The sequence below is a fragment of the Caretta caretta genome, chromosome 14 (genome assembly GCF_965140235.1).
Source record: "Caretta caretta isolate rCarCar2 chromosome 14, rCarCar1.hap1, whole genome shotgun sequence".
Lineage (NCBI taxonomy): Eukaryota > Metazoa > Chordata > Testudines > Cheloniidae > Caretta > Caretta caretta.
This window is the reverse complement of record NC_134219.1, coordinates 433,456-447,029: the sequence shown is the minus strand read 5'-3', so window position 1 is coordinate 447,029 and position 13,574 is coordinate 433,456. Positions and strand designations below refer to the sequence as shown.

At 44.7% G+C, this 13,574-nt stretch overlaps 1 protein-coding gene across 3 annotated transcripts in view; it reads right to left on the bottom strand.

Moving 5' to 3' along the window:
* Positions 1-2,784: 2,784 nt before the first annotated feature.
* The window catches only part of DUS1L (dihydrouridine synthase 1 like), a 28,962-nt gene continuing 18,172 nt past the window's right edge, over positions 2,785-13,574 (bottom strand). For all 3 annotated transcript variants that reach the window (XM_048817790.2, XM_048817787.2, XM_048817788.2), the window contains exons 12-14: positions 12,702-12,739; positions 3,704-3,779; positions 2,785-3,293 (exon numbers count right to left, since the gene is read on the bottom strand). In XM_048817790.2, coding sequence (XP_048673747.1) covers positions 3,148-3,293; positions 3,704-3,779; positions 12,702-12,739 — 260 coding nt within the window. In that variant the 3' untranslated portion in view covers positions 2,785-3,147. The remainder of the gene's footprint in view (positions 3,294-3,703; positions 3,780-12,701; positions 12,740-13,574) is intronic.

The window sequence follows — 13,574 nt, the reverse complement described above, 5'->3', positions numbered from 1 at the left end:
GCCTGAGATACAGAGAGATCTTGAGAGACTGTTTCTGTTGCAGAATAAAGAGTCTGCTGTCTGTCCTTTCACAGAATTCACCACTAGGAAAACAGGATGGTCCATCTTGTAGTTAAACCCCTGGACTTGGGACTCGGGAGATTGGGGAAATGTGGTCTAGATGAAATTGCTACAAGGTGGGTGCACAAGTGGTTGCAAGATGTTATTCAGAGAGTGGTTATAAATAGTTCACTCTTGAGGCAATTCTGCTGGACACCTGCAGAAAATGTCATACACACCCCCTCCCCCGCTGCTGAGAAGTTCTGTGCTTCCCTGCAGAAAATGGCAGGGAAGCTGCGTGGGGGCAGGAGGACAACCATGAGTGCAGTGTTTTTTTGGGGGGACTGCCCACCCAGAGGCAAGGCATGGGGGGCACATGCGGTTACGTGCCACTTCTCTCCCCATTTCTGCAAGTGCAGAGCTGCCCAACTAAAGGAGGCTGTGTCTGGGCTCCCCTGACTGCAGCTGAACGCCACCTCCTGGGTCCTAATGCCAGTCGTGCTCCCCTTCTGTTTGCTGGGAGCCCTCCTGTTTTCTGTGCAACAGTGAGTGCTAGCTGTGGGGCTGGGTAAGGCAGGGTGGGGGAAAGGGGAATGTGGGAGTGAGGCATAGGTGCTGTAACTAGCAGTGTGGAGGGTGCTCCCGCACCCCCGGCTTGATGTGGTTTCCATTACATCCAGGGTTTACAGTTTGGTTGAATGGCTCTCAGCACCCCCACTATACAAATTGTTCCAGCACCCATGGAGTGAGGGGCGGGGGATGAGGCATGGGGCAGTGGAGATGAGATGGGGAAGAAAAGGGGATAGGGGAATCCAGGGGGGGAAGTAGGAGCCCAGCCTGCAGCATCCCCTTGGCAGCAGCTGGGGCTCCCCCGTTAAACAGACCTGTCGAACCTCCCTACACCTGGACCTCCCTCTCTCCCCCTGGACAAGTCACCCACCCCACTGAGCTATAGCCAGCTGCACCTGGGCCCCCAACCCCTGCGCACACACCCCTGCACCTGGATCCCCTGCAGAGTCCTATTACCGCTGCACCTGGAACCCCCCAATGAGCCCCTGTGCGTCCAGATTGAGCAGCCTGCACCCAGATTGCCCCCCACACAAATCTCTCATCCCACACCTGGATCCTCCCACACTAAGCCCCTCCACACTTGGATCCTGCTGGGCTAAGCCTGCCCCACACCTGGTGCAGAGGAGCAGGGCCCTGAGGTGTTCCTGGGGCAGGCTCAGCCCTTGCACTGTCAGGGTTGGGTGCAGCCTCACTGCTGAGTCCCTGTAGTGGGGGAGGTTGGGGCTTCAGGATGATGTCCCACTTCAATGCAGCCATTTGCCTGTGGTTCCACAGTGCCATGCCTTAGTCACATTTATTTATTGACAAATAACATTTCCATAATTATTTCTGTGGTGCAGAATTTTTAATTTTGTTGGTGCAGAATTCCCTCAGGAGTAGGTGTATCCATTGGGGGTCTACTGGGGTCTGTCCTGGATCCAGTACTAGTCAGTATTTTCATTATGAGTAGGGTAATGGAGAGTATGCTTATAAAATTGCAGAGGACACCAAGCTGGGAGGGGGCTCAAGTACTTTGGAAGACAGGTTTAGAATTCAAAATAACCTTAACAAATTAGAGAAATGGTCTGAAATCAAAAAGATGAAATTCAATAAAGACAAGTGCAAAGTACTACACTTAAAAAGTAAAACAATCAAATGCACAGCTACAACATGGGGAATAACTGGGTAGGTGGAAGTATTGCTGAAAAAAATCTGAGGATTAGAGTGGCTCACAAATAGAATATGAGTCACCAATGTGGGGTGTATTAACAGAAATATCATCTGTAAGACACTGGAGGTAACTGTCTTGTGCTACTCGGCCCTGGTGAGACCTCAGCTGGACTACAGTGTCCAAGTTTGGATGCCACAGTTTAGGAAAGATGTGGACTAATTGGAGAGAGTCCACAGGCAAGCAACAAAAATGATACAAAGTTCAGAAAATCTGACCTATGAGGAAAGATTTTAAAAAACAAAAAAACCCACCCATGCCTGTTCATATTGCAATAAGAAGACTGGGAGAGGACCTGATAACTCTCCAGATATGTTAATGGCTGTTATAAAGATGACTGATCAATTGTTCTCGACCTTCTCTGAAGGTAGGGCAAGAAGTAATGTCCTTAATACGCAGCAAGGAAGATTTAGGTTAAATGTCAGGAAAAACTTTCTAACTGTAAGGATAGTTAAGCTCTGGAATAGGCTCCCAAGGAACGTTGTGGAATCCCTGTCAATGGAGGTTTTTAAGAACAGGTTGAACAAACACCTCTCAGGGATGAGTCTAGGCTTACTTGGTCCTACATTTCTATGACTATGAATTCCTGGTTCTGCCAGATAGTATGTGACCTTGGACTAGCCTCTAAGTGTATCTGCTCCCCACTTATAAAATCTGGATATTATTTCCTTTAGCCCACCATTTGTTTTTGTGTCCGAGACTCATTTCTTTGACTATAAATGTGTACGCAGCCTAGCACGCTAGGACCTCCTGTTCAGGGGCACCCTTCAGGTTCTATTGTAATAACTAGTAATTATTTATTACATGTAACGCTTCCTATCCAACTCTGTCATTAGAGTAACACTACGGAGAGTTAGTCACTGAACGCTGCTGTCCTTGAACACTTAGCTTCCTTCCTGACCCGAAAATGTCATTTAAGTGACCTTCACCCTATATTCCTGAAGAAATATTAGTTTAACACTCCAGCAGGATGTTCTAATATCAAAGATTTATTCCCCACTTTTAAAACAGCACATGAAGGGTTAATGTACAACAGGCAGTTCATGACTTTAGTACATCATCTTCCCCCCCACCCCAGTGCAGCATTTTCAGGCCAGGGTTCTGGCTGAGTCCTTTAAAGTCTTTAAAAGACATTGAGAACTTTAGTTGCATCCTTTTATTCAAAGGCAGGATATTTCCCTGAGTAAGCAGCTTTTCCTTAAATAAAACTCATCCAGACCTTAAAACAAACCTGTGGAACTACTCCAGGCTTCAGATGGTGCTCTGGAAATGGCAGATTCTTTGGCCGAGGGAAGCAGAGACGCAGATCCAGCAGAATCTAGTTTGAAGGCTTACAGTACAGCGTCAATACCCTCTTTCAGTCCAGCAGTTTCCTCCACATCTCCTTTCTGTGTCCTTTCAATCTCCTGCATCTCTGTTTGGCCACTTTTCCACAGAAGGGACTTTTCATATTTGGTTTTAAAAAGTAATCCATGACCTGACAAAGAAAGAAGGGAAATAATAAATTGACACTGAACTGCCTGTTCAGTGGGGAACAGAGCAGGCCACTGCCTTGGGGTAACTATATGCAGCTGTAGAAAATTTATTATGCTTTTAGCTTGGAGATGATGCACCCTGAGGCTTCAGGAGGAAGAGCAGATGCTGGTGTCATGTTCGTGCTCTATTACAGAGGCCAGTGCTAAGTAAAACATTTCCATGAAAGCTAGGACCCTCAGGATTTTAAACTAATATTTCTAAAACTATCACAATTATGCACATTAACAAAGGACTTTAAAATGTCATACCGCTTTCATATGTATTAATCACTCATTTTGACTTGGACAGTTTGTTTTTATACAGGCCCAGTGGTGCTGAAGAACAGGACGGAGTGGTGGGGTCTATACTTGCCTGGACAGTCTGCAGTCTCTTTAAATGCTCTTTTCTTACAGCATCCTCGGCACAGATTAAACACACATTTGTTACCCTGGAAACAGATACACACCAGTTAAGTCAGTGGAAAAAAAAAATCTTCACTGAACTGCTTATGGGAAGCATAACTGCAAGGATGCATACGCAGGGCTTCTGAAGACAGCTGTCGTGGTCTGGGTTCCTGCAAACAGTGATGGGGACAGTCAGTCTTCAGGCTGCTGATAAAGGATATGGAGACCGGGGCCAGGGGAGAAGGGAAATGCAGAAATTCAGAGCTGCCTGCTGGATAAACGCTCTGTGCTTCTAGGTGATGATTACCATCCCAGAACGATTATATTCCACCTTCCAGGAATTTCTCCTGCCAATGAGGAAATCCTCTTGATAAATACGTGTAGGAAATTAAGATACTCTGAAACCCTTTCTGAAAGGGTTTCAATACTGTCATAACTGGAGTTTGTCCTGTTTCTCTTCAGAAGCTCTTATTTTCTGTCTTTGTTTGCTGCTCCCCTCATTAATAGTCATCGTTCCAAGGAAATCATTTCCCCTTTTTTTTTTAATTCCTAAAATTGCCCAAATCATGGACAGTAATAACATAAGGCATGATCCATCCTCTGAAGGTGAGAGAAGATGAGTCATGGATATTTTGCAACTCAGGAATGGCCGACTGAGTGCACAGGAAGGGGAAAAATGTATCTGCCAGGTTTAATATCTGTAAAGCTCTTTTCTGGCTTTCATTGTTGGGGGAAGTTTGTGCAACATGATTTGAGTGCAAACAGTTTGAGATGGTGCTACAGCAGAAAAAACTACTAAAGGTACTCTTTACTGTATTAAGTTTATTGACAAAACAATAAACTTAGGACCAGGGTTGCGCTGTTGTATCTTATTCCAGCAAGTCAAATTTCAACTGTGACAGGAGGAAATCGGGAGGCCTGTCGTCCTTGTTTGGTCTGAGTTGCCCCTGCCCACTGCTGTGTGAGATCAAAGAAAAGAGGTGCATGTGTACCTTGAGGGGTTCAAGTGTGCCTCATTTCAGTGCTGAGTTCTGCAAATTGTCAGGCACAGTGCACAGATTCTTTTTGCAAGGGGGCTTGTCAGTAGTGAGGTGTGGTATGAGAGTGGTTTGTGGGGGGTTAGTGATTAAATGAAAGTATAGCATTAGCTGGAATCCTGTGGCTGAGAGTGAATGGTTTGTAAAAAGGGGATGGTGGTGTTGTACGCTTTTTCACTTGTGACTGTTTCTGGGGCTTAGGCTCAGTATTTGTGTAGGACAGGCATACGTAGCTCCTGTTCCACAGAGGTTGCCTAAACATGAGTTTTGCCTTAGCAACAATATGACATTAGAATTTGTCCTACAGTTGCATATAGTCCCTGAGAATTCTGCAAATATGAGTCATATTAAAAAGGGCAGAGTTAAGGGTGCAGGCATGTGTGCCTTATCACTTCAGTTCCTGGTTTTTCAGACATTTGAGCATCACTGACTGTGATAGCCTGGACAAGCATGCAACAACCTGCATCACTAGAACATGACTAATGAAAGTTTTTTTTGTCCATGAATTTTGTAATTTTATGAACATTGTTTTTTGGAGGAATGCTCACTCCAGCAGTTGTAATTATCACATAGGTTTGTCCTATAAATCCTCCTATGGTTTGGTTAGGTACTCATCCCTCATGCCTTTCCCATTATCTCATCTCAGGCACGAGTGACAGGTAGGTCAGTACCTTTAGCCCCATTTTACAGATGGGGAAACTGAGGCAGAGGTGTCACGATTTTTCTAGTGGGTCAGTGACAGAGCCAAAAACAGAACCCAGGTCACCTATGCTGCAATGACAAATCCGGCTGCAGTGCATAAGGCTGAGATCATCTCAGTTGAATGAGAATACTTCCTGGAGGTGTAAACAGTGTCAAACAATAGCTCCTGATAAGTTGGAATGGCTCCATTTACCTCCCTTGGTACACTCATCCAGCCTCCCCCTCTGCTGGTGCTTGACAGCATACCCGTTCTCAATTTCTCACCTCACTCTCCACACTAATGCTTGGTGTATGCTTGTTCTCAACTCCCCCCATAACGGGTCAGGGCTTCCACAAATTTTGATTCACATGATGAACTAAACGCCCCTTCAGCAGGACAGGGCCCTCAGCTTGCTTACATGAGTAGAGGCAGGGAAAGGGCTTCAGCCCCACCCTGCTCCTCCCCCCCCCGAGAGTCCATTCCCATGAGATGCAGTAAGGAGAAGGGATTGGATTCCCTCCCCAGCTTCTGGGCTCCCCTTAGAGCAAGGGGCTCAGACTGTCTGACACCATCAGCATGGCAGGGGCCCTCAGAGCTGGAGGAGTGTGGAGCATCACTGTTCCCTGTAGTCCTCCCCACCCTCTCACCTGAGTCCTAAGCACCTCCCATCCCTAACCACCATGTAGCCCTCTCCCCTCCCAGCAAATATTTGGCTATGTAATTTCTTTTTTAAACTAGTGTGGGTACCTTCCAAATGTTCTGCTGTGTGCAAATGATAAATAAAATGCCCCTTTACGAGAAGCAAGGTGTGGCAACGGGTTTGTTTCATTTTTTTCAGATTGCTGCCAAGGGTGGCTACTGAATTTATATTGGTTGTTTCTAGCTCAGGTTGTTTCTAGCTCAGGTTCAACAACCAGAGCATGTCTCCTGGAGCCACCTCCATCCTGTGACAAGGGCTGGCTCACCACCCTGTCTACACATGCACAGTGTAATCCCTTGGGCACATTAGCACGAGACTCAACATGTCATTGAATAACATTTTCAATATTGTTTCCCCGGAGGGGCTGTGGGCCTGGGGAGCTATTCAGTAGCTAGGGTAACTGTGAGCACTTCAGATCATGTGGGTAAAAACTCAGAGCCATGGTTTGACCACTGCCCCCTTCCCGCCTGACAATTTGCAGGAAGACACATTGATATGTCAACCTTATGAAATACTTCTTTTCTTCTTTGTATTGCCCGAGAGAGCTGTATGTCTAGAAACACTTTCTCAAATGACCCCAAGTTTGGATCACTAATCCTAGCCCACAAGCCCATGAGGCACCCCAAATTGCACTCTGAGCTAAGTAAGCAAGCCAATTTTAGAGCACTTGTAAGAGCTGGTTTTTAAACATAAAGGGGGCCTACAGCTTAACTTTTGTAGAGCTGACACTCCCCTCCAGTCAAGAGGCCTGTGAGGCTTTCTGTTCCACTCAGCAATGAGGAAATGCTTTTATTGAAGATCTTATGTGCCCGAGAGAGATTTTTTTTTTTCTGATTAACAACTGCCTCTATACAATGCCCCAGTTTAGTCACCCCACTTGAGCCCTTCCCTAAAGCTCCAGCTACCTGGCTAGGAAACCTGATAAAACATGCTTATGGATCAATAACTTGCTTGCCTTATTGTTATCTAGTTACTGCTTCCCTCACATTTGTTTGTCTCATCTACCTGTGTCTTGCCCTAACCTGAAGTCTAAAATCTTTGGTGCAACGACTGTCTTTTTATTCATGGCTGTATATAGCCCAGTACAATGAGCCCCCCCCCCCCCATCATGATTGTAGTCCCCCTGCGCCCTAAAGAACAATAATAACCAGCTAGATACACATCCAAAATAACACTTCTTAGTGACGCACTCCACTGACCAAATACAAGTCAGACTACTACAGGATGTAGAATTCTCAGTCAAATGGGCTAAGGGAAAGGCCAACTGTGAGTGGAAAGCATCATAACTGCTTCTCAAAAAGTAACAGCAAAAAAGAAAAAATTTAAATACGTCAGAAGCAGGAAGCCTGCTAAACATCCCATGGGAGGCCACTGGATGATCGAGATACTAAAGGAGCATTCAAGGACAAAGGCCATTGTGGAGAAAATGAATGAATTCTTTGCATCGGTCTTCATGGCTGAGGATGTGAGGGAGATTCCAAAACCTGAACCGTTCTTTTTAGGTGACAAATCTGAGCAACTGTCCCAGATTGAGGTGGCATTAGAGGAGGTTTTGGAACAAATTGATAAACAGTAATAAGTCACCAGGACCAGATGGTATCATCCAAGAGTTCTGAAGGCACTCAAATGTGAAATTGCAGAACTAACTGTAGTCTGTAACCAATCATTTAAATCAACTTCTGTACCAAATGACTGGAAGATAGCTAATGTGACGCCAATTTTTAAAAAGGGCTCCAGAGGTGATCCTGGCAATTATAGGCCGGTAAGCCTGATGTCAGTACCAGGCAAACTGGTTGAAACTATAGTAAAGATCAAAAGTGTCAGACACATAGATGAACATAATTTGTTGGGGGAGAGTCAACATGGAGTTTTGAAAAGGGAAAATCATGCCTCACCGCTCTACTAGAATTCTTGGGGCGGGGGGGGGGGGGACGACACGAAGGAAGGTCAACAACCCCGTGGAACTCCTGAGAGAATTCTGCACCAAAAAAAAAAAAATAAAAAAATTCTGCACCCAATATTTTGAAATTTTGCAAAATTCTGCAATTTTATTTGTCAAATAATGTGGAGGCTTCAGCATGGTATTAGGGAGCCTAGGGCACTGGCTGCACAGAGGTGGGAGATCACTGTGCAGCTTCCCACCAGGACACAGACTCACCGGTGAGGCTACACCCAACCCTGAAAGGACCGGGCCTGCTCCAGAAACACCCCAAGGCCCTGCTCCTCTGTGCTATGTGCACCAGGTGTGGGCAAGCAGGCTCAGCAAGGGAGGATCCAAGTGTGGCGGGGGATCCAGCTGTGGGTTGAGAGGGTTCTATGTGGGGCAATCCGGGTTCAGGTGGCTCAGGGGGGGATCTGGATGCAGAGGGGCTTGTTGGGGAGTTCTGGGTGCAATGGTAATGGGACTCTATAGCAGTGTCCAAGTGATGGTGGTTGGGGCTCAGCAGGGGGGAAGATAGAGCTCAGCAGGGGGTATGGGTGTGAGGGGTTTCAAGAGGGGTCCAGATGCAGCTAGTTAGGGCTCTGGTGTGGGGGGGAGGGGGAGGAGATGGGCTCATTGGGAGGGGAGTCTGAGTGCATGGGAGTGAGGCTCAGCGGGAGAGAGTCTGGGTATGAGGGGCTTTGGATGCACAGGGGTTGAGTGGATGAGGGATCCCTCCCCCTACAGCTGAGGAGGGATGGCTGCAGGAAGCAGGGGGCAGGGAAAGGAGTTTGCAGAGCTTCCTTCAGCTGAGGAAGAAATCTGGCGATGGGCCTGACCCAGCCCCGGATGCTGTGCACGGGAAGAGGCAGTACCATTCTCCCCAGCCCAGTGGGGATGAGCAGCTGAGCCCAACGGAGGGTAGGAGCCACCAGCTGGGTCTTCCCCTGTCCAGCCTCTTGCCCTCCCGTGATTTACCTCTCTGCTAGCTGCCCTGGGCCCCCGGAACATACTGCTGGGGAGGGTCGCATGACCGCTCTTGTGGTTTCCCTTTGCTTCCCCATCAGAAAGTCATTATTCTGTGAGGAAGCAAAGAAATCTGTGAGGGACATAAATTCTGCTCATGAGCAGTGGTGCAGAATTCCCCTGGAGTGATGTGGACAATGGGGATCACGTGGATATAGTGTACTTAGATTTTTAGAAAGCCTTTGATTAGGTCCCTCCCCAAAGGCTCTTAAGCAAAGTAAGCTGCCATGGGATAAGACGGAAAGTCCTCTCATGGACTGGTAACTGGTTAAAAAGATAGGAAACAAAGGGTTTCCCACTCTCACAGATCTTGGGAGACAGGCCAGTCCTTGCTTACAGACAGTCCCTCCAACCTGAAGCAGATACTCACCAGCAACCACAAACCACACAACAGAACCACTAACCCAGGAACATATCCTTGCAACAAAGCCCGTTGCCAACTGTATCCACGTATCTATTCAGGGGACACCATCAGAGGGCCTAATCACATCAGCCACACTATCAGAGGCTCGTTCACCTGCACATCTACCAATGTGATATATGCCATCATGTGCCAGCAATGCCCCTCTGCCATGTACATTGGCCAAACTGGACAGTCTCTACGTAAAAGAATAGATGGACACAAATCAGACGTCAAGAAGTAGAACATTCAAAAACCAGTTGGAGAACACTTCAATCTCTCTGGTCACTCTATTACAGACCTAAAAGTGGCAATTCTTCAACAACAGACTCCAACGAGAGACTGCTGAATTGGAATTAATTTGCAAACTGGATACAATTAACTTAGGCTTGAATAAAGACTGGGAGTGGATGGGTCATTACACAAAGTAAAACTATTCCTCCCCCCCCATTCCTCAGACATTCTTGTCAACTGCTGGAAATGGCCCACCTTGATTATCACTACAAAAGGTGTCCACCATCCCGCTCTCCTGCTGGTAATAGCTCACCTTACCTGATCACTCTCGTTACAGTGTGTATGGTAAGACCCATTGTTTCATGTTCTCTGTGTATATAGATCTCCCCACTGTATTTTCCACTGCATGCATCCGATGAAGTGAGCTGTAGCTCACGAAAGCTTATGCTCAAATAAATTGGTTAGTCTCTAAGGTGCCACTAGTACTCCTTTTCTTTTTAACAGTAGCAAGTATAAATGATAATGTGAGAAGAGATGACCCACCACCTTTGCTTCTCTCAGACAAGGCAAAGGGCACAGAGCTCACCCACCTGTAGCAGAACCTAATTCACAAGAACAAACAGAGTGAAATCCCAGTGCCCTCTCAGTACTCAGAGAAATAAACCAACTAATTGTGCAACCAACAAAAATCTTATTAGAGGGAAGCTCCTGCTTTTTAATCTAAAGAACATCTGTGTAACTAAGGGCAACATTTTCCACATACTCAGGACTGAATAGTGCCCACCTGCCTGGTTTGTATCCTACCATGGCCTCATATGGTGGGATTTTCCCTTTACTGGAAACAGATCAAAGTTTCTCATCGCTCCAGCTTTCTATTTGCTGCAGACCTTTTCCTTAAGACTATGGGTATGTAGACTCTGCAATTAAACACCCATGGCTGGCTCATGCCAACTGATGCAGGCTCGCAGGGCTCGGGCTAAGAGGCCGCTATAGACGTTTGGGCTCAGGCTGGAGTCCGGGCTCTGAGGCCCTGTGAACAGGGAGGGCCCCAGAGCCTGGACTCCAGCCTGAGCCCAAATGTCTACACCACAATTAAACAGCCCCTTAGCCCGAGCCCTGAGAGCCATGTTGGCTGGCATGGGCCAGTTGCCTGTGTTTAATTGCAGTGTCACATACCCTAAGTTTCTGGTGTCTAAGTATTTTAGCAGCACTGTACCCTCCTGGTTCAGCCCCCTCAGTGATTTCTCACTTTTCATGGGAACAGCTGTACTCTTGAAAAAAATATTTGTATATTTTTGCACTTGGATTCCAAATCCTCCTGATATTCACAGAATGCAATAGGTTTCATTAATAAATAGGACTGTCAATTAATTGCAGTTAATTGCTTCTCCTAACTCAAAACAAATTTAACTCAATTCAAAAAATTAATCATGAGAGTTAAAAAATTAATCGAAGTTTTAACCACACTGTTAAACAATAACAGAATACCAATTTCAATTTAATATAAATATTTTTGGATTTTTTCCTATAATTTTCAAATATATTGTATTCTGTGTTGTAATTGAAGTCAGTGTACAGTGCTCACTTTAATCAAATATACAAATATTTGCACTGTAAAAAAGATAAAATAGTATTTTTCAATTCGATGATAAGTACTGTAGTGCAATCTTTTTATCATGAAAGTGCAACTTACAAATGTAGAATTATGTAAAAAACCAAAACAAAAAAACCCCAAAACACTGCACTCAAAAATAAAACAATGTAAAAACTATAGAGCTGACAAGTCCACTCAGTCCTACTTCTTGTTCAGCCAATCACTAAGACAAACAAGTTTGTTTACATTTACGGGAGATAATGCTGCCTGTTACTTATTTACAAGGTCACCTAAAAGTGAGAACAGGTGTTCGCATGGCACTGTTGTAGCCGGCGTTGCAAGGTATTTACATGCCAGATATGCTAAACATTTGTATGCCCTTTCATGCTTCGACCTGTAGATTGCAAATATTTGTAATAAAAAATAAATATAAAGTGATCACTGTACACTTTGTATTCTGTGCTGTAATTGAATGTATTTGAAAATGTAGAAAATCATCCAAAAATGTTTATAACAAGTTTAACAGTATAATTAATTCTTTTAATCTCACAATTAATTGCGATTAATTTTTTAAATCATTTGACATCCCTATTAATAAACCTTCCCAGTAGTGAAGTCTGGATTTGATCTGATATCCCACGAACAAATGCCTTTTCATTAGTGGAACCTTCAGCACTGATGGGGGTTAATTTTCTCTTCTAATAAAGGGAATAGATCAAAATCCTCCAGTTCTGTCTCTGCCACTACCAGGCACAGATATAGAGTTTGATTTTCATTTAAATCTGATGCAGTCTGATCTGTGCCTTGCCTTTCATTAGTATTTTTTCCTTTTAATTTCCTGCTGTCACGGCAGACCGACTGCCCTTCCCTACTCAGTCACTGGAAAGTTTAAAATATCTGTCTTGTATACCTATTAAGAGAATCACTCAGATATTTAATTCTTACAGAAAGCTACAAAAATAACCATAGTATGAGCTTTATTACCTAGCAAACAGAGGAGTTCCCATGCTGCAATTTGTAAAAGTTCATTTGGTCAGAGATTTGCTTCCAAGTGTGCTTGGGGGACTGATATTTAATAATGTAACAATCTTTCAGATGATTTAGCAATTCAGACTGCTGACCAGCATTTGCTGAGAGCAATAAACCACCAAGTCTGCTCTTTGCAGGAAGAAGAGAGATTAAAGTATCCAGAATAATCTATTTATGTCATCTTTACCCTAGGTAATAGCTTCACCTCAGCATCTGATATAATCACTTGCCTAATTAGCACAATGGCCTTTGCCTGAGAAGCAGATATATTGTTTGCATTTCATCAGAGTTTAAACAGCATCCATTACTAGAGACTTGAAAAGGGATGGAGGGATGGACCTACCTTTGGGTTTCCACAATGATCACATTTTGCATATTTAGCTGGAAAAGAGAAACAAATTTGGTCTATGAGTATCCCAGACAGTGAATGATATTTAAAAGAGAACAGCAAATTCAATGCTCCAGGGTGACCAACCTTTGCAGCCAGAAGGTGCATTTTTTAGGAGCAATATTTTACACACAGAAACAAATTAAAAGGGATTAAGAGATTTTGTTGACGTTTTAAAAAAATTATCTGAACTAAGACCAAACATGGAAATATCAGTCCCAATGAATCTGTCTGAGAAAGTTATAAAACAAGTTGGGGAGAGGAGAAGAAAGGGGAGCTGTTTAAAACAGACACTGCATTTCAACATTACACAATAGTGACTGCAGCTGTTATAACAGAGTTATAAAGCACTCTGAGATGAAAGACCTGATTTCACTGTGAAACTGGTGATAATCTGCCCCTTTCATAATAAATCCCCCCCTTCCTGGTCAACTCCACTTAGACTGAGTTTCCTGTTCCCAAGGTTTCCCAAGCCCCTTTCTGCTCTAATTGTAGGAAACTTTCCCCAATTGCATAATGGGAATAAAGAGGAGGAGAAGGAGGAGATGGCTTTATACTAAAAAGGTAATGCTAGCAGCCTTCCCCCTTCCTTGTGCTGATCAGGATTAGGACAGGTTTCAGAGTAACAGCCGTGTTAGTCTGTATTCGCAAAAAGAAAAGGAGTACTTGTGGCACCTTAGAGACTAACCAATTTATTTGAGCATGAGCTTTCGTGAGCTACAGCTCACTTCATCGGATGCGCATCCGATGAAGTGAGCTGTAGCTCACGAAAGCTCATGCTCAAATAAATTGGTTAGTCTCTAAGGTGCCACAAGTACTCCTTTTCTT